General features: G+C 46.2%; 1 protein-coding gene across 5 annotated transcripts in view; it reads right to left on the reverse strand.

The window, feature by feature from the left end:
• Window positions 1–17,298: 17,298 nt before the first annotated feature.
• The window catches only part of abhd4 (abhydrolase domain containing 4, N-acyl phospholipase B), an 85,521-nt gene continuing 80,688 nt past the window's right edge, over window positions 17,299–22,131 (reverse strand). For 3 of the 5 annotated variants that reach the window (XM_084313264.1, XM_084313265.1, XM_084313266.1), the window contains one exon: window positions 18,918–21,535. In XM_084313264.1, coding sequence (XP_084169390.1) covers window positions 21,446–21,535 — 90 coding nt within the window. In that variant the 3' untranslated portion in view covers window positions 18,918–21,445. Of the gene's footprint in view, window positions 18,075–18,917; window positions 21,536–22,131 lie in introns of those variants that run through there. The other 2 variants (XM_084313268.1, XM_084313267.1) reach the window with 2 other exon arrangements.

Here is a 22,131-nt window from a genome sequence, read left to right on the forward strand (position 1 = left end):
CCTTCATTACGAGTCAAAGACCACGTGGAGTGAGTAATTGTGCGTCGACATAGAGCACTTATTGCCCGTGCTAATAGTATAGTAACGTCGAGGTTAACCGTGCACTACCGCACCGGAGAGGATATCTACACCGGAGCAGCAGCACCACGGGGGATTTACACCCCGCCCGCAGTGCCACTTTTCCGGCAAGGATTATTATTCTTCATTCTTCACTAAGCTGCTGGAAGCAGAAGAACCGTCTACACCCACTGCTGTGGGACCCACGTGCCCGTGGAGACCATCACTCAAGCCAGTTTCTGTCGTACCAGAGACTCCACGGCTCTCACCTACACGGCGCGCATCCTGGAACCAGGCTGCCTCTCCCCGCTGCTCCAGGGATGACATCGCCTCCGTGAACCATTGACTTGCCTAGAGCTTTGGCCCCCTCTGCTGGCTTACAACCGGTAGTACACCCTTTCCCAGAAGATCCCTAGATAATTACTTAATATTTTACTATTGACTCGCCTATGCACATTCTATTTGCCTTATAAGCGCAACTAAGTCATGTAATATAATCCCTTTTATGTAATAAATATTCTAACCGAGTATTTTGTGTGGAAAACCGTGTTATTGTTGGAGTGTTCTAATCTAATAATACTTATGTACAGTATTGGCCAGGAGTACATAGACGGTAGTGATTAATGATATCAGTACTTGATTAATACAGTCAGGGAATTGTACCCCTCAGTTACAATAAGTATATATTCGATTTGTAGGGGCGCTTTATATTTGTGGAACAAATCTCAAGGCGCTACAGGGTAGAATAACATAAAAACTAGTAAGAGTAAAAAAGAACAAAATAACTTAAGTAGGACTAAAACTAGTAAAAGAGCATAAAATAAGGTCTAAAACTAGTAAAGAGTAAAATAACATAGAATGGGTGGAGCTAAAACTAAATAAAAATGAACAAAAGGCTTTATTAAAGACACAATATAAAAAAAATCACCCACCCCACCGACATCCTTCTCTCTTTCATGGTGGCAAAACAGTCACTGGAGCACTCATGCAGTCTGCAAAATAGACTGACCAAAGTAAAACACTGGAGCACTCATACAGTCTGCTAAATAGACTGCCCAAAGTAAAACACTGGAGCACTCATGCAGTCTGCAAAATAGACTGCCCAAAGTAAAACACTGGAGCACTCATGCAGTCTGCAAAATAGACTGCCCAAAGTAAAACACTGGAGCACTCATGCAGTCTGCAAAATGCAGATGGCGAATTTACTGTATTTTGAGCAGGGCTCTAGAATAATTGAGTGTATTTTGAGCAGGGCTATAGAATAATTGAGTGTATTTTGAGCAGGGCTCTAGAATAATTGAGTGTATTTTGAGCAGGGCTCTAGAATAATTGAGTGTATTTTGAGCAGGGCTCTAGAATAATTGAGTGTATTTTGAGCAGGGCTCTAGAATAATTGAGTGTATTTTGAGCAGGGCTCTAGAATAATTGAGTGTATTTTGAGCAGGGCTCTAGAATAATTGAGTGTATTTTGAGCAGGGCTCTAGAATAATTGTTCCACTGGTGCATTCAACTTACTATGGGCCATCAAGTGAAGAGCTGCAGCAAGAACTGGACACGGAGAAGTGACTGGTATCACACAGAGAAGTGACTGTTGATCACACAGAGAAGTGACTGGGATCACACAGAGAAGTGACTGTTGATCACACAGAGAAGTGACTGGGATCACACAGAGAAGTGACTGGTATCACACAGAGAAGTGACTGTTGATCACACAGAGAAGTGACTGTTGATCACACAGAGAAGTGACTGGGATCACACAGAGAAGTGACTGTTGATCACACAGAGAAGTGACTGGTATCACACAGAGAAGTGACTGGTATCACACAGAGAAGTGACTGTTGATCACACAGAGAAGTGACTGTTGATCACACAGAGAAGTGACTGGTATGATCACACAGAGAATTGACTGTTGATCACACAGAGAAGTGACTGTTGATCACACAGAAGTGACTGGTATCACACAGAGAAGTGACTGGTATGATCACACAGAGAATTGATTGTTGATCACACAGAGAAGTGACTGGTATGATCACACAGAGAAGTGACTGGTATCACACAGAGAAGTGACTGGTATGATCACACAGAGAAGTGACTGGTATGATCACACAGAGAAGTGACTGGTATCACACAGAGAAGTGACTGGTATGATCACACAGAGAAGTGACTGGTATCACACAGAGAACATTGGTACGATCACACAGAGAATGTGAGACTACCCTACTGTTGGTCTGGGGAGGGTATAGACTACCCTACTGTCTGTCTGGGGAGGGTGTAGACTACCCTACTGTTGGTCTGGGGAGGATGTAGACTACCCTACTGTTGGTCTGGGGAGGGTGTAGACTACCCTACTGTCTGTCTGGGGAGGGTGTAGACTACCCTACTGTTGGTCTGGGGAGGGTGTAGACTACCCTACTGTTGGTCTGGGGAGGGTGTAGACTACCCTACTGTCTGTCTGGGGAGGGTGTAGACTACCCTACTGTCTGGGGAGGGTGTAGACCACCCTACTGTCTGTCTGGGGAGGGTGTAGACTACCCTACTGTCTGGGGAGGGTGTAGACTACCTTACTGTCTGTCTGGGGAGGGTGTAGACTACCCTACTGTTGGTCTGGGGAGGGTGTAGACTAGCCTACTGTCTGGGGAGGGTGTAGACTAGCCTACTGTCAGTCTGGGGAGGGTGTAGACTAGCCTACTGTCTGGGGAGGGTGTAGACTAGCCTACTGTCAGTCTGGGGAGGGTGTAGACTACCCTACTGTCTGGGGAGGGTGTAGACTAGACACCATGCCTGCTCCGATACATGTGGAGTCAGCAACCACTTATTTTCACATAACAACTAGGAAGTTCACTGGGAGACTTGGAACTACTGTAGGGACGCACCGATCTGACTTTTTCAGTACCGATACCGATACCTGGGCTTTGGGTGTCGGCCGATACCCAGTACCGATCCGATATTGTTCAATTAATAAACTGTATGCCTCACTGTGTGGGAGAGACTGGGATCATTCTTTTGTGATCAGGCTTGACTTAAAACATTACTTTCCTAACTTAGTGAAACAAATGAACACAGATATAAATGTACTGAATTGTTATTTATTATTATAAAAAATATAATCCGATATATATATATATTTTTCCCCCGCTACCCGATCCAGCTATTTTAGTCATATCGGGCCGATATCCGATATCAATATCAGATCGGTGCATCCTACCTGGACCTCGCTGCAGTTCACTCCATCTCCCCTCAGACCCCCTCCCTGCTGAACAGGCACCTCAGACCCCCTCCCTGCTGAACAGGCACCTCAGACCCCCTCCCTGCTGAACAGATACCTCAGACCCCCTCCCTGCTGAACAGACACCTCAGCCCCCCTCCCTGCTGAACAGACACCTCAGACCCCCTCCCTGCTGAACAGACACCTCAGCCCCCCTCCCTGCTGAACAGACACCCACCAGGACTCCCACCGGCTGACCGTGTGGAGGCACCGCTGCCGGGAATGGAAGCCATGTTGTGCTTAGACCTCTACACTACCCAGACGCCCACAGATTCTACCTTTGAGGTGGTCGATCCTATACATTCTCTCATTCTAACTTTTCGTGAATTAAATCGTTTATTATTATTTTTTTATCTACTTTTTCTCCCATCCCAATTTCGTATTGTCCAATTCTACCCTCCCCTGTCTCGAACGCTGTTAGGCCATGCCTCCCACTGGCCGGCTGCAATGTGGACGAAGCCTTGCATCACGTGTCCCCTCCGGTACACGAGGAGGCAGCCGTCGCATCTTTTCACCTGAACAGCGTGATCTCTCAGTGGCGAGGGTCTGCGTGGGAGGGACACGCCGCCCCCGTTGCTTCCTGATGCTGCTGTGCAGGCGCACCAACCGACCTGTAGGAGTCGCTGTCCACAACGTCCGATCCCCACCCACCAGCTTCCCACCCCTAACACTGCCAATTGTGTTAATATGAACGACCAGCCAAGCTGGTAGCAATGCCGAGAGCTGGGCTCGAACCCAGCATTTGCAGCATTAGTGGCGAGCGCCTTGCCCACTGCGCCACTTAGCCGCCTGTGAATTAAATAGTTCTGAAATTAATCCATTACCGATTTTGTCGAGGACCCCCTGGAATCCTCTTTAAGAACTCCTATTCATCCCCAATAACCACTACTCTAGTCTAGTCTCTAGTCTAATCTGAGACCACAAGATCATGTGAGAATCCTTAGGGATCCAGTACTCTAGTCTCCTAATCTGAGATCCACTACTCTAGTCTCCTAATCCGAGATCCACTACTCTAGTCTCCTAATCTGAGATCCACTACTCTAGTCTCCTAATCTGAGATCCACTACTCTAGTCTCCTAATCCGAGACCATGTGAGAATCCATCTTCGTCAGGCTTTAAATTACACACAGTGGTTCGGACCAATCAGCATCAGCGTCTGGTTTAGGTGTGTCAATTCTTTTGGTATCCTTTCCTTACAAAGACGGCGAGAGGACATGCTAACTACATCTACATGTAGTTTCCTCTTCAGACTTCAGCGCTCTCCTATTGTCATACGGTTTGTTGATTTGATTGATTACAAGTTAGCCTGTAATAGACAGTGATAGACAGATGGTTCATCCAATCACCTGCCAAGTAATTTTTTTAAGTGCCTGCCTTTTTCCAAACAGTTTCCACGAAAGACTTGGACTTCCTGTAACAAACCATCTGGTCCGTCAGCGTGTATATTTTCCCTAACGGACTTTCACTTCCGCGTTCGGGATGCGCGATCTGATTGGCCACTTCCGACATCACATCAATATACTAACTAACTAGCTATTCATATCAATCGAAATAACGTAGTTTTCATCTCTCTATATTAACGTAACTAGCTATTCATATCAATCGAAATAACTTATTGTTTTCATCTCTCTATATTAACGTGATTCCATCAACACAACATAAATGTTCAAAACACGACTTCATTATTGCGCGATCTTGCAGTGATTTGAAGCTTATCTCTGCTCTGTTTACGTTGGGTGGACGAGCAGTGAGTTTTAATATTGAGCACGGCATAAGAATAGCCTACCAGTAGCCACAGGCAGGAGTCTTTAGATCACAGGCTGGTCATGCATAATCTCGCCCACCAGACTCTTCTACCGAATTGACTAGGTCATGCAAGTCAATCAATAGATTACACTTTCTGTAGGCCTAACACTCACCTACTCATTCTGTTGTGACACAACATGACATGTTAGGGATGTCACCTTCCGTGATCAGAGATGAAAACAATACGTTATTTCGATTGATATGAATAGCTAGTTAGTTAGTATATTGATGTGATGTCGGACTTGGGCTGTGGAACTGAAGGACTTGGGCTGTGGAACTGAAAGATAGGCACAACAGCATGTCCTATATGCTCTGTAAATAACTATGTACAGATACCGAGATGTCACATCATGTTACCTGTTACCTGTTTATTGCACAATGTTGTTTTTTATTGGATTCTATTATATGTTGTACCACTGTATTGCACATCGTTGCGGGCAAGACCACCCGCATTTCATTGTATACTTGTATGCTGTGACAATTAAAACTCTTGACTTGATTGTTAGGAGTAACGCGATTGGCGCTGAGAGAAACATCAGTGGCCAATCAGATCGCGCATCCCGAACGCGGAAGTGAAAGTCCGTTAGGGAAAATATACACGCGGTCCGTCAGGTTAACTCATGATATTCTACAGGAAGTCCACAACCATGGATTTTTCTTTTATCCACTTTTTCTCCCATTTTTCTATATTTTCTCCCATCCCAATTTCGTATCATCCAATTCAACCCTCCCCTGTCACGAACGCTGTTTCTTGCCTCCCACAAGCCGGCTGCAATGTGGACTAAGTCATACATAGCACAAGTCCCCTCCGGTACTTGAGGTAACAGCAGTCGCATCTTTTCACCTGCGCAGCTCGATCTCTCAGTGGCGAGGAGTAACGCGTGGGAGGCTCACGCTGCCCCCGACACTTCCTGATTCTACTGCGCAGGCGCACCAACCGACCTGTAGGTGTCGCTGTCCACAACGCCCGATCCCCACCCATCAGTTTCCCACCCCCTAATACGGCCAATGTGTATTAGTATGAACGACCAGCTAAACTGAAAGCAATGTGGAGCGCTGGGCTCGAACAGGCGAGCCCAGCGTCTCCGCATTCGTGGCGAGCGCATTGCCCACTACGCCACGTAGCCGCCCTGGAGTATTTTATTTAAAGGCAGAGGACACAGTCCATGGTATATGGAAAAAAGGGTTTCCATTACTATACATTTTCTTTGTATTGTATTGTATTACTTTTAGCCCAACTAAGAGCTAGCAGAGGGCTGAATGGCATCACAATGAATGAATGAATGAATGAAAACTTTATTTAACAGATTGCAGAATGGGTACAATACAGTACGGCTCAATACATACAATTGTTAAGGGGATGCAGACCTGAGAAAGACGTTTGTCTTGTTTCCATCAGGGTCCCCCATTTTCAATTCATATAGACATTTATGACATACATAACATACATGACATTTATGGCATAGGGACATATAGGTATTTAGTACTGATACATTTGTGACATAGGCGGTATTCAAATATACAGTACTGTTACCCCTAGATCCTGACAGAGTATATACATATGATGGGGAGGGGACTGTACATTAGGAGGGGGTGGGTGGGTGGGAGGGGAATATACATACGGCGGGGAGGGAATATATACATGCGGTGGGGAGGAGACTGTCTATTAGGAGGTGGTGGGGGTTTTGGGCATTTACGGTGGCCAGTTTCGAATTGCAGCCTCCCGTAGGTGCTCTTTAAGGGCGGTTTTGAATGTGGGCAGGGATTCACATTCCTTTACAGCTTTGGGTAGGGCGTTCCACATTGTTGTGGCATAATTGCGAAACGTGTTTAGTCCCTTGTTTGAGCCGAATCTGGGTTTAACATGATTTGTTGAGCTTCCTCTGGTGTAGTGGTTGTGGTATTCACTGACCTTTGGGAAGTATTTTGACATGTACATGGGCACCCCGGTCGTATAGTGTATCTTGTAGACCAGGCCCATTGCAAGTTGCTGTACTCTGTCGTCTACTCTAAGCCATCCTAGGTTGGCAAAGTGGGCAGGGGTGAGGTGGGTTCTGGGGTTCAGGTCAAGTAGTAGTCTGACCAGTTTGTTTTGTGATGTTTGTAATTTTGTTTTAAGCGCCTTTGAGGTGCTTTGGTACCATGAGGTGCACGCATAGTCATAGTACCCTTGAATGAGTGCTCCTGCCAGAGTCCTCAGGGTATTCTTGTTTACCAGAGAGGAGATCCGGTACAAGAATCTAGTTCGTTGGTTGACTTTTTTTATTACATTGGATGCCATTTTGTCACAGGAAAGATTTGCCTCTAGGATGGAACCCAGGTAGGTAATTTCGTCTTTCCTTGTGACAATATTGTCACCCACTGTAACTGAGAAGCCGTCGGTCTTGCTGAGTTTGTTATTTGAACCGAAGAGAATGGACTCTGTTTTGCCCATGTGTAATGATAGTTTGTTATCAGCGAGCCATATGCAGATTTTGCCTAGTTCCGTGCTGAGGGTTTTTTCAACCTGCAATTTGTTCTTGTCAGAGACCAGCAGGGCTGAGTCGTCCGCAAACAGGAACAAGTTGCAGTCACAGGCTGACGACATGTCATTTGCATAAATTAGGAAGAGTAGCGGTCCTAGTATGCTTCCTTGTGGAACACCACAGCTCACTGTGAGGGGGGGGGATAGAGTACCGTTTACCTCTACCATCTGTTCTCTCCCCTCCAGGTAGGATTGCATCCAGCTCACTGATAGGCTATCAAAACCAATTGCTTTTAGCTTGTCCATTAGAATGGAGTGATTGACAGTGTCGAAGGCCTTTTGTAGGTCCAGCATGACCATGCCGCAGTATTTGCCAGCGTCCACCTCTTGTTTGATGTGGTCGTTCAAATAGAGGAGGCATGTGTCAGTGGAGTGGGACGTTCTGAAGCCAGATTGGAATTCGTAGATTAGGTTTTTTTCCGCCAGGTACTTTTCGACCTGTTCGTAGACTATTTTCTCCATGACTTTCGAGATGGAGGTAAGAATAGAAACAGGGCGGTAGTTGCCTGGGTCTAATTTGCTGCCCTTTTTGTGTAGAGAGTATCACACCAAACAACACAGCGCATTCCCTCATCCATGAGTGAAACTTGAGTGGCAGCTGTGAATAGGCACAATTTCTACTTAGAAAAATGTATATTAACAATTCATGAAGCAATGTTAATTAACCAAACATCTAACTGTAATCATAACCAATAACCAGGATCAATATATCCATATAAGCATGAGGACACAGAATATTGCAAGCATTATCCGTGAAAACAGGACAGAAAAACACAATACAGTAAATATTGTATAGATTTAGCCATTTTTCAAAAAAAGAAATTTGATCCACTTTCTTTTTTTCTATTTTTCTCCCATCCCAATTCCACTGTGCCAATTCTTCCCTCCCCTGTCTTGAACATTGCTCGCATATGCCCCCCACTGGCCGGTTGTAGGGAGGATAGAAGCCTTGCATCACATGTCTCCTCCGATACACGTGGAGGCAGCCTGTCGCATCTTTTCACCTGCCAGCGCGGACTCTCATTGGCGAGGTGTAACGTGTGGGAGGCTCACACTACCCCCGCCATTTCCTGTCTCTGCTGTGCAGGTGTCCCCCAACCGACCTGTAGGAGTCGCTGTCCACAACGTCCAGATTACCACCCATCGACTTCCACCCGCTGACTCTGCCAATTGAGCCAGTATGACGGCCGGCCCAAGTCGGAGGCAACGCCGACAGCCAGAGTCGAACCCGGTGTCTCTTGCGTTGGTGACGAGCGCAATGTCCGATGCGCCACCCAGCCGCTTTTCACATTTGTAACAACCATGTCTAAAAGGGCCGAGGGACAAAGAACAAAGAAACCATACACACAACTGATTAGGCAGGCAGCGATTTTGTTTAGTCATAGAATATTTTTGTATTTATTAAATTGCATAAAATACAGACAGCAGTTTGATCCAGTTATAGATCGTATAGCTCTACGCTCTGCTCTATTGGAACTATCCCTTTAATCCATTCTAATACTGAAAAACGTTCACATGTACACACCCCTATTCACCTCCGCCTGGCTACACCCACATCCGCTCCTATATAAGCGGGGTCGTGGCCACACAATCAGCTCCTTCTCTACTTTCACCACCGAAAGTGTCTGTAACACACTACTTTAAGTTTAGTGCCAAAGTAGTTTGTGAGGGATGCGCAAGAGAAGAGGAGCTGCGTTGACATTGTATCTTTGTTTTATCTCACTATTTTTCGAGAAAATGAAGCGATAATGTCTTCACCACCGGAGAGTCTAGAAGATGATCATTCTGACCTCCACCGGTGCTTCGCATTGGGGCGCGCGTCGCTGAGCAATCCCCGCCGGCGTTGTCTCCGGCTCTGCAGCTGGATACTATGCCTCGGGAGACGGTCGGCTGTGTGAGAGCTGACGGTCTCCCTGGGCGGGTGATGTTTTTGCGACGCGAGCCTCAGGTGTGTCAGTTGTGAGGGGACAACTGTGTGCAGCTTGCGAAGCTCGGCTCCAGGCTAGAATCCTTTCGTTGCCCTCATAGCGGTGTGGAGGGGGTTCTAGTCTGATAATATACTCCTCCTCAGTGAAGTCGTAGCTTTGTTTTCCTGGGGCCGTGATTCCGAGTCTGCGGTTCAATTCCTAAAAAACGGACACCCTCTGCCACCGTGCTGGCCCCGTTTTTCAAGACGAAAACACCCGGCACGAGGGATGCGAGTTTGGTGTTTCATTATGAGAATATCTCCGAGCTCGAGTCGGCTGCAGCCCGCAACGGGGCTTACTGCCGATGCGTCTGGTAAACACCGTTCTGTGAGAGGGACGTGTTGCCTTTTCCCCTTTTTTCTTCGGATAAAAAGGAGGAAAAGACAGCAGCTGTCAGAAGTGTTGGCCTGTATCGCTATTTCTCACGTTATATACAGCTTCAGAGTAGCCGCTTAGCTTGCTACTGCGGTAGCTAGTGGCTATCGATAGCCGAAGGAGCTAACTGTTAGCCAGTTAGCTGCTAGGCTAAGTAGTTAGCTGGTGGCTACGCTCGGCTGGAAACGTTAGCTTGATGCTATCAGTTAGCCTGGAGTTAGCTGTTAGCTTATGCTACAACCATTGGCGCTAGCCGTGAGGTAGCGGGCCCTGGCACTCTGACTACGGGGTCATCTCTGGCAGAAGATGTCATCAGGACTGCGCCATGACGGCCGCAGGAGGGGGGCGTCGCGCCGGAGCGAGGCTCCAGCCGTCGCCGCTTCTGGTCCTGCCAGCGAGAGGCCTCGTCGACGTGGTAGACCAACCTGTGTTTGCGGCCTTTTCGTCCTGCGTACGAGGTGCAGGTAAGATGTCCCTAGGACATTGCCCCACTCTTCCTTCCTCCCCCTCCCGAATGTTTTTGGTTGATAACGATGTCGTTGTTTAACAAAACATGTTGCTTCACTGCATTTGGAGATACGACGTGTGCTATGTGAACATTTTCTTGGTTGCTATCTTGTATAGCTTAGGTTTTAGCATTGGCCAAGGCTTATGTCTTTCTCTCTACCTAAAAACGGCGTTATTTTTTACGCGAGTAAAAATGAACTGGGGTTTTTTGTTGTATGATGAGAAGTTGTGTGTGTGTTCATGTAACGTTTAGACAACGTGGCTGAGTCCACAACTGGCTGGGTGTTAACCTGCAGCGCTGTACATAGTGGCATGTGATCGAGGGCCTGAGCCCTCTCTTAGCTTGTTATTTTCTTTACTTAAGGGTAATGGTAAAAATAACGAGTGGCAAGTTTTCACACATAAGCAGAGCCGTGGATAAAACCTGTTTTCAAACGAGGTTATCGGCTGTGGCTGGCGTGCATGATGTAAAGCTTTTACTCTACAGGTGAGTACTGTATGTGCTTCATCTGCCGCGCCATGCACCTGGTGTCACGGCTGTTTTTTCTTTTGGCATCGTATCAGGGGTGAGGTGGTGAGTGAAATTATTCCCCGGTTTGCCCCTGTCCCCCCCCCTCCCCTCAAATATGATTTTGCTTACAAAACGTGTGTTGATTCACTATATTTTTGGGGATACGGTGTAATCCCTCAGCTACTGCTGGGGTTGTGCTCTTGCTTAGGGAGAGTGCAGTTTTCTCGCTATTTGTTTGGTCGCTATTATGGACTTAGCAAGGCCTGTAGCTAACACTTGGTCGAGGACTTATGTCTTCACTCGTCATAAAAGACGGCGTTCCTCTTGCAATAGTGAGAGTGAACTTTTGCCTTTTTTATTGTGAAAGAGGGTTGTGTGTAGGGCTGGGCGATACGGCCTCTAAATGATATCGCAATATTTTTTGGCCATATCACGATACACGATATATATCGTGATATTTCGACATTTCCCCTAAAGCACTTAAAAATGCTTGATTTAACCCTTTGATGCATAGTCACGCCAATATGATGATTATAATAAGTCCCTGCAACATATGTTTGCATTATTAAACCATGAAGATGCTTTAAAAAATTATTGAATGAAAATGTACTAAGAGTAGTCTACTGACACACTAATAAAAAAAATTATTTACATCGAAGACAATTTATTGGGTGCCTAAAGGCCTCTGCATGCTACAGAGACTGCAACACAACATCAGCACGACTTCAACGCAACATGTTGTAGAGGGTCTTGTAGACTGTGTTGTGAGGATGTTGCGTACCTCTCCCCAAAATCTAATCTGAACAACCTTGCGTTGATGTTGCGTAGCAGTGATTGGTTGGTTAGCGAATGGGGGCGGGGCTGTCATAGAATAATATTAGAATACCATCCTCCATTGTTGTAGCCAGCCAGCTAGCGTTGATGCTATTCAGAATTTATTAACATAGCTACTACAACAACACAGTAACGTTAATATAATTACATGCATCATTGTTTACAATGAACGGTGGGGCTAATCAAAAGGACTGGACACCGGGACAAGTTAAACAGCAATCAATTAATTTAATATAACAGGTAGTTCGGGCTGCATTTTCGTGCCTACAACCACAGCCATAGGGATATATATCCGGCTTTGACGAGCTCTCTCTCCTGCCGATTAAATTCAGCAGCTCTTCCTCTACCTCGAGTGCCTGCATTTGCACAAAGGCGTCCATCCCTGCTGCTAGCTAACGTTAAAACTAACCTAAAGTTAGTTGTTCACCAACGATCTATTCTACAGACATCAACAAACACAGAAGTTACACAAGCAGAATACATCACAAATACTTCCGGTCGGGGGATTTCAAAATAAAAGAGCGACGTCTAAAAGCACCGTAAATACGTTAATTTTGTACATTATCTAACGTTAACACGAACCTAAACTAACTTTACATTAGTTTAGGTTCGTGTTAACGTTAGATATTGTACAAAATAAACGTATTTACGGTGCTTTTAGACGTCGCTCTTTTATTTTGAAACCCCCCGCCCGGAAGTAAAAATTATGCTTATTTTTCTGCTTGTTATCAATGGGTTGGTTGAGAATTGAAGTTTCATCTATCTAGGGAACCTAGCTACATCCGGGGTACAATGTTGCATAGGCTGCTCGTCGATGTTGCAGAAGCATAAAGGCAGAGTGTCTGCAACACTGTTGCATTGTCGATGTTGTGTTGCATTTGCTTCGCAGTTTCTGTAGCATGCAGAGGCCTTAAGACTTTTGGACAGTACTGTGTTTTCTATCCACTTTAGCCAAACACACATATATATATATATATACACACACTACTGTGAGAAAATAATAATCACACACAAAGGGATAATGGCTTATAGCAGACTTAATGATTTTAGAATATTTCAGATAATGGAATTAAATGTTTACTGGATGTCAACTATCCAGTTAGTATTTATACTGTAACGTTTGGCTACTTTAAATCATTGAATGTAGAGAGAGCAAGAGAGCCAGCCCCCCCCCCCCCCCCGGGTTTTGTTCTAGGTTTGCGTTTTCATCGTCTAAGCCAGGGGTTCCCAAACTTTTCAGGCCGGGACCCAAAAAATAAGGCGTCAGAGAGCCGCGGCCCAATGCACATCGTCAGGCTTTTTTTTTTTTTTTTTGCCATGCAACCGATTTTTTAAGCCAAATATCACTTCAATCCTATTAAGTTAGTTCAAGTTAGTTATTAATTTATATGTGCTATTTATGAGAGGGCTAACTTGTTGCAAAATAATAATGATAATAATAATAGCCTCATTAAAATACTATTGTTGCTTCTGTTGTTTTCAGCGTTTTATGTTCATAATCTGTTATTTAGTTTGAAATGTTCGTTGAAATAAGTAGATTTTTCGTTTTTGTTTATTTAATATTAAGTTAATATAAAACCATATAGTCACATTTTAGAATACAATAGAATAGAATTTTAGAATACAACTAGAAACACTGTCCTGGCCTGCTTCTAAGTTCAGTGGCCTAAAAAAAAAAAAAAAAAAAAAAAAAATTTTGAAATCATCTCGCGGCCCTCCCGTGGCTGCTCGGGGCCCACCTTTGGGTCGCGACCCCGACTTTGGGAACCACTGGTCTAAGCTGCCGTAGGTGATGTCACACTCGAATGTAAACAGGAAGAGTTTAACACACAGAGATGGAAAGTGGATGATATAAAGAAACGAATAACCAATAAATATGAAGTTATGTTTAAACTACCATTGTCAAGTGTCATCAATATAACCCACCCCCTTTCCTCACGAATGGAACTAGTGTTGTGGAGTCCGCTTTGAGCGTTTTCCAGGGTTAGCAGCTAACGCTAGGTAGCTTAGCCTAGTCATCATGGATAACTTGGTTAGCAGCTAACGTTAGCCCATTGCTTGCGTCAATTAAATTGCATGTCATTAAAGGTCCGCGCTGGTCTGTCTAATTAAATTACAATTGCATGTAATTTAAGGTCCACGCTGGTCATGTGTCTATAATGAAATGAGAGGACAGCTCTGCGCTAAAGCTAAAGTCTCATCAGCCGCGACGTGACAACATATACTCGATGTTCACGATATACTAATTGACTACATCTCATGTAGAACAAGCCGCGATACATCGAGTATACTCAATATATCGCCCAGCCCTAGTTGTGTGCATCATGTTTTCACGTTTAAGTAAACGTGGCATTGAGTCCACAACTGGGTTATGTCAGGTGTTAGCCTACAGAAGGTTACATGTATAGCTCTTGTACCAAGGCCTTTGGCCCCTCTCTTTGGTCTGTGTTTTTTCTTACTTTAGGGTAAAGGTGTAAAAATTCAAGTGGTTCGCACATGAGCCTGAAGCCGTGTATAAAGCCAGTTTTTTGTAGATCGTCTGTGGCTGGCGTGCAGAATGTGAAGCTGTTACCCTAACAGGTATAATGCGCTTTCATGTAGCGCGCTACGACTGGTGTCATGGCTCTGCTTTGTTGTTGCATCGTATCAGGGGTGAGGGGTCATAAGGGGTGGACTAATAACCCCTCCCCCCTTTACTGATTGGCCGTCAGTCTCCCTGTCGGCTGAGGGGTCAGCGCGTCACAGGGAGGGGGAAGGGGTTCCCTGGTTCCACTCCATGTTAGGATGGGTGGGTCACAGGATTTCTCCCCGGCCGTGGAATACGTCACTGGGCGCGTTTTTCCTATTGGCCATGAGACATCCGTGAGTTTTCAGGCTCTGTGCTACAGACCGCTGTCATTGTCAAAGTTGGATGATGCGATGCATTCGAAAACTGTTTGTTTTCTGCTCTGCTCTCTATTAAAGTGTGTATTGGGCCGTTGGTCACTTAGCCCAATTATTATTACATGTATCTTTTTCAATTGTTACTCACGTAGAGGTCTCTCAGGGGGTACTTCTGTCTTCCCCTCTTATGTAAAGAGCAGAATTGACAGGGTTTTACCCTCAGACGCTGATGAGACTCGCTGCCCATCAATCTGTCGGGGAGTCGAGATAAGAACAGGAGACATGGCGTTCCTTTACAAGCACCACTACCTCCCCCACCAGGACTTGGCTCGTGCACTCCCCCCCACCCCCACCAGTCCCATCTCCTGGCGCTGCACTGCCGGCTGCCTCGTGTGAGGGATCACTCCCCCCCCCCCCCCCCCCCCCTACAGCCCTGTAACAACCCCAACCCACCCCCCCTCCTCCCGTACATGGCGCTGCCTAGGACAGCTGCCAGTCTGTTTGCGGTGGTGAATATGCATATGTCTGTCTCAAGGCTAGCCCTACATGCGTCATCAAAGCGCATGTAGGTGTTTTTATGCTGTGTACCATTATTACTATCTAAATTGTAATAATTGTGGAATATTACTGTAATGAGCTGTATGTGTATGATCCAAGCGTCCTATGATCCTCATAGGAGCATAACAGAAAAAAGCATTCCATGTGAAGGTATTCTGTATTTTTGCATGTCAACTAATAAAGAAACTTGAAACTTGAGACGCGTCATATGAGACCCGTGTCTGTGTCTTATAGACCGGCTTCCTGCTGCTCGTCCCAGACTGCATGGAGGGAACGTTGTCTGGTGTTTCTCATTAGAATTCAACATTGATGTGTTTTGGAGTCTCGACGTGCATATAGCGCTGGCCCTGGGTGCATGAGGTGGGCCACCAGGAGCAGTGCATTCGCATACTGACCGTCTTGGTGGCGCCCTCTGTGATGTTTTAGATCGACACACGTACCTACCCCCCTCTTAGGACTGGGGATGGCGGCGTGACTATAGGATGCGGGACTGGTTCTGGTCGCGCCGGACCAGGTCAGTTAACCCGTTGTCCACCGGGGCGCAGATCTGCTGTTCTGGTACCCCAAAGGTGCTTTTCCGGGGGGAAAATGCCGGGTCGGGCCGGGCGTCGCAGGGATTGATGTTGTGGATGTGCGTGTCATATGTATGCCACCACGGGTTGCCCTTAACAGTGACGTGCTTGGTCCATACTGTGTTGTACCTTGCGCTGTGTTAGGGGGCTTGGTCCTCTCCATTTGTTTCACCCCTCCCTCCCTGCTAGGACGGGGCTGGGAGGGGGCTGTCGGGGAGGTTGTCGTCAACTCCTCTAGGCATCCCTGTGTAGGTCCCGGTCCGTCGAGCCCAGGTCCGAACTCGTTCTCGTCGATCTGTTGGCCTGGGTTAACCCTTTGAAAACTGAAACACTTGTGCTGCTTGTATAGCCTGTGTATACACACAGTTATGTTTCTGAGTTTTCTTTGTGGGTTAAGGGAACAACCGCCTCCTGTTAAACTAAACATAGGGGGGTGGTTGGTTCTCCGGTGTGTTGGTAGCAGAGTCGACTCTCGGGTTGAGGCCGGGCTTGACCCCGTCTGCCCTAGCGTATGCACCCGCATCTTTCATGACGTCTGCCAATTGTGTCAGCCTCTTCTTTGAACCTTGACCCCGCTGGATTGGGGGGTCGGGTTTGTGGAGGTTATGACATGGTGCACAGCATACTGAACACCCCTTCCGCCGGGATACTGTTCTCACAGTAGACCCCTTAGGCACCTGTCTAGTCCGCAGTGCTCCAGGCACAGGTCGAGTTCTGCTCTTGGGACCTGTTGCCTGGATTGAGGGATCAACCTCCTTGGGCGTTGTCTCCCCGGCATGCCGACTGGCCCCGCAGTGTTGTGGGGGGGTAGCCTCTTGAAGAGTGCTTCAGAGCGGCGTGCCGAGGGGGGAAGGGCCTGCTCTTGATTTGGGCCCTGTCCGATACGCTGGAGATGTGGGGGCTGTGACGGGGGTGTTTTGCTTCCCTTCCGTTCCCTGGTGGCATGTGGGATGCGCGCCTGAGTGGTCGCGGGTCCTTCTGAACGACGGTAAGTCCCACGGTCTGCTCACCCTGTGCGTTTGAGGTGCTAAACCCTCTTCGCACAGTCGGATCCGATTCCCTCCCGTCCTCCACTAGGGAGGACTGGGGGGCTCGGGTCCTCCCCGGTTCTGATGGTTGTAGGGGGCCTCAGCGGGTACAACTGTCGAGCTTTTCGCTCTGCTCAGCTCCTGTGTTCCAATAGAGCAGAGCGTAAAGCTATACGATCTATAACATAAGGTTATCCTATAACCCTAGTTATACGAGTATAGCGAGCGCTCTGCTCTGACTCACTGAGGACCCCATGGTCTTTGCATTCGGTAGTGAAAGACTTGGGAAGGAGCCGATTGTGTGGCCACGACCCCGCTTATATAGGAGCGGATGTGGGTGTGGCCAGGCGGAGGTGAATAGGGGTGTGTACATGTGAAAGTTTTTCAGTATTAGAATGGATTAAAGGGATAGTTCGAATAGAGCAGATCGCTCGCTATACTCATAACTAGGGTTATAGGATAACCTTACGTTATGGACCAGGAGATATCTGGTCACATGAGAGGTCAGAGAAAATATTAGAATCACATCTAACTGTACTGTTGTTCACTTCAGGCACAGGATCAAAGCTTCACTGGCTTCAGCGGGATACAGTATAGTTACTAAAAACACAGAGTGAGCAGTGTGCGTATCAAAACTCTTGTACAGCAATAAAAACGTTTGTACTTAAGGGATTCAAGAGTTCAATTCAAACATAGGAATGAACATATTAATAAGTAATACAATAATAAATAACATTACTGTATATTATCAACGTACCAGGAATTTACACTGGCGGCATTTTTTTGTATCCGTTTTCTATAATGTGCCAGACTTATTTGAAATGGTTGTAATCTCCACCAGGTGTGCATGTTGCGTGTGAGACGGACTTAACACACGCATGCTTTTCTGATGCTGTTCCTTTTATACTTCTATCCTCATTTTCCCCGGACTTGCGTGTGAATGAAGTGTGGTAATGCAGACAACTGCCATATAAAAACATTACATGTTCACAAAAAATGAAAGTTCTTACATAATTATGTAATCTCTTAAAGGCATAGAGAAGAATTATCCAAAAAAAACGATGTATAGAAGAATGATCTTAATAAACTGTGTATAGACTCATACAAACATACTCCCTCTCAATCATCACTTATGATCCACTAGAAGTGTGTGGTGGTGTCTTCATGACTCCTTCAGCTCAAACCTGCTAAAAGACAGGTTGTTTTCATTAGATTAGATCTGTTCCATGCCTGGATCCAGACCCTGATCCATAGTCCCACCTACATAAAATTACTTTACGATGCAATTCAGTTTCATTAATATAGGCAGATATGGTCCCATATAAAAAATTACTTGATAGAATAAATGTATGCACAGAAATCCCAATTGCCAAACTTTGAAAGTCATCTTCGCTCCCGTCATCGTCGGCGATTATAGATTGCAAAAGAAAATGCTTCCATGACACTCACATCTCGCAGTCATTAATCATCCGACATGCGTGTAGATTCTAGGCCTGTCCCCGACTAAGGATTTGTATAGCCGACTTTGATTGGCCGAAATGTGCAGATAGTCAACAATTTTTTTTTTATTTAGATAAAATAAACAAAAATAAATAAATTATAAAATTATATACATTCTTTTTTTGGGGGGGGGGATCATTCCATTTGGGCTGTGGGCGGTTCTTAATGTCTTTTTTTTTTATCTACTTTTTCTCCTTTTTCTATTTTTCTCCCATCCCAATTTCGTATATCGTCCAATTCTACCCTCCCCTGTCTCGAACGCTGTTAGGCCATGCCTCCCACAAGCCGGCTGCAATGTGGACGAAGCCTTACATCACGTGTGTCCCCTCCGGTACTCGAGGAAGCAGCCGTCGCATCTTTTCATCTGCACAGCGCGATCTCTCAGCGTCGGGGGTCTGCGTGGGAGGGCACGCCGCCCCCGTCGCTTCCTGATTCTGCTGCGCAGGCGCACCAACCGACCTGTAGGAGTCGCTGTCCACAACGTCCGATCCCCACCCATCAGCTTCCCACCCCCTAATACTGCCAATTGTATTAGTATGAACGACCAGCCAAGCTGATAGCAATGCGGAGAGCTGGGCTCGAACCAAGCGTCTCCCGCATTGGTGGTGAGCACCTTGCCCACTGCACCACCTAGCCGCCCCAGGGTTCTTAATGTCTGAAGGAGTCGACTGAAGGCTTCTTGTCCTCTGCGAAAGCATGCAATTGGTCCACTGATGGATACATCTTGATATGTTCATTAGACGGGTGAAATCCTCTTTCAGTGCCTCTGTGCCCGTTTTCTTAGGCAGTTAGCCTCTGGTATGCGCACCATTAGCGTTAGCCACACTTCTAGACCTCTTTGCTTTTGGAAAGAATGATACAAAATATATATTATACTTTTTTTTGTGTGTGTGCATTCGACTAAGAGGTTGGCAGTCGACTACGGCTCTTTTCTGTCCTCAATTGGACCATAAATGAGCAACATATATTTGGCAGATTTTGATGACCGTTTCTTTGTTACTGTCGCATGGTTGTCCTGTTGGACTGATTTGCAGCCGGGAGAGCTGCAGCCAACTTGAGGGTCGTGGCTAGAAGGTATCCGCATTTAGTCGATTATCCACATAAACCACATAGACTTATAACCCTTACCTTAACACTAAGCGTAACCTCAGTAGGGATAGGTATCGTTAGGATTTTATCGATACTACTACTCTTATCGATACTGCTTAACGGTTCGGTACTTTATCGATACTCTTATCGGTTCTTTTTGATTATTTTTTTTATGATTTTTATATTTGCAGTTGAGAGCATTGGTCATCTCCCTACAGTAAAGATTAGAAATTATTGAAAATTTGTGTGGAGTTGTGGGAATAGCTGCTTCAATAATAACTTATAACAACAACAGACAAGTTAGACAACTATGTATACAAAAAAAAACGATATACACCGAATGATTAGTTGTTACCTAAAGTCCTTGGACTCCACTGTAGAGAACGGGTGCAGGCCTTTGACAACAAACTTTGTCACAGCCCTGTGACACTCGTTCACCCTATCCTCTGTCATCCTTCCTCTAGCTACTAGGGAGAAAGGACTTTGGGTGGTGGAGGTAGAGGGAGGATGTGTGGTGGCCTGGGCTCACTGGGCTGCGACATGGTGGCTGACGCCTCAGCTTGACTATCTATAAAACGTTTTTAGATTGTAGTATTTGTAGCTAAACAATAATTTTGTTTATTAGCTTATTTGTAATAATTCGTTATTAGCCAAGGCAACTCCGTATCTTGGCTTACCGGCTGCAGTGGACGTGGATGCAGATGGAACACTGCGCGCAAGGCAGTCGAATACGCGCATTTCTGCACACTAATATCATGTTTTGCCAACAGATGTTTTAATAAATTGCTCGTATTGCCACCCTTACTGGCAAATGTTTTGTTGCACTTGTGGCAACGTGCGTTGTCGGCATCGACTCTTGTAAAGTATATTCATACTTTCGAGCGCTTCGCTCTATCCGCCATCACGACTCAGTGCATGCAGAGGCAGAGCTGTCTGTGTCAGCACGGAGACAGCACCTTAAGTTAAGAAGTACCCGTAAGGGGAGCTCCAGTAGCTCACCACGTACCGCGAGTGCTATTTCAGCGCCGTGGACAACCGTGCTCGTCACGGATCTGGGGCTGAGCGAGTTCGAATCCCGGACTGCAGCCGTGCCTTTCCCAGAGTGTCTTCCCCCCCATCTGAACCCTTTCAGCCTGCTTCTGTCGGTCGAACTTGACCAAGTATAAATGCGATAAACGTATAAAAGAGCCAGGGAAATGGCCAAAGTTTAAAAAAAATAAATAAGTACCCGTATGTGTATGACTATCGCGACTCGCGAGGAGTGTGTGTAATAATAATAATGGCTCGCTGCGGCTCGCTTCTCGTGCAGAGACAGAGAGAGGAGAGATCGTTCGCAACTTTTAAATAATAATAATAATAATTTCTCTAGAGTATCGATAGCAGTACCGATGACGTCGGAGCTTATAAATACTCCGGTCTTTTCTAATATAGTACCGGTTCCCGTTTAGAACCGGGGTCCGGGGGTCATCCCTAAACCTCAGTGGAGACATCACGCCCCACCTTAACCCAAAATAAAAGATCCATCATCTTTAAAGTGCTGAACTAAGCCTAGTGCTAAACATGTAACTGATGGAATTTAAACGCGTTTATATATATAACTCCATTATATATAACTCCATTATATAGTCCAACGGACAGTCACGGAGCTATATCCATGTGGGATGGGCGACAGTGGCTCAAGAGGTAGCGCAGTCGTCTGGCAATCAGAAGGTTCTCGGTTCGATTCCCGCTCCTCCCGGGCAGCGTGTCAAAGTGTCCTTGAGCGAGACACTTAAACCCCCAATGAGCAGGTTGGCACCTTGCATGGTTGCCTTCACTGTCGGTGTGTTGATGGGTGAATGTGAGGAACAAAATTGTAAAGCACTTTGGATAAAAACTATATAAATGCACCATTTGTGACTCAGTATACATCCCTCACGCTGGATCAGTGCATTACACCCACAGGTGTAGAGAAGATACTGTCCCAGCTTCAGTCCACAGAGTCACATATGTTCTCCACCATTTTGTTGAACACTTCTGGCTGGTCAGCATAGACATGGTGGGAGGCATCACCCACCAACTAGAGAGAGAGAGGGGGGAGAGAGAGAGGAGAGAGAGAAAGAGAGAGGGAGAGAGAGAGATAGAGAGGAGAGAGAGGGGGGGGGAGAGAGATGGGAGGGAGAGAGAGAGAGAGCGAGACAGACAGACAGACAGACAGACAGAGGAGAGAGAGAGAGGAGAGAGAGATAGAGACAGAGAGGAGAGAGAGAGAGGGGGGGGGGAGGGAGAGAGAGAGGGGAGACAGAGAGGAGAGAGAGACAGAGACAGAGAGAGACACACAGAGAGAGAGAGAGACAGAGAGAGAGGAGAGAGAGAGAGAGAGAGACAGAGACAGAGAGAGAGAGACAGAGAGACAGAGAGACCCCTGATGTAAGTAAGCAATAGAAGAGGAGCTGTTAGCATCAAGTCGCGGAGTCGGCCTGGGGTGCAATTTAAGCCCAACATTGTTTAATATATATATAAATGAATTAGCAAAGTTATTAGAACTTTCCACTGCACCCGGTCTGACTCTGCACGATACCAATGTAAAATTACTGATGTATGCAGATGATCTGGTTCTGCTGTCAGCCACTAAAGAGGGTCTACAACAGAACCTAGACATCCTCCACCAGTTCT

This window comes from Notolepis coatsorum (genome assembly GCF_963971535.1).
Source record: "Notolepis coatsorum genome assembly, chromosome: 4".
NCBI classification, from domain to species: Eukaryota; Metazoa; Chordata; class Actinopteri; order Aulopiformes; family Paralepididae; genus Notolepis; species Notolepis coatsorum.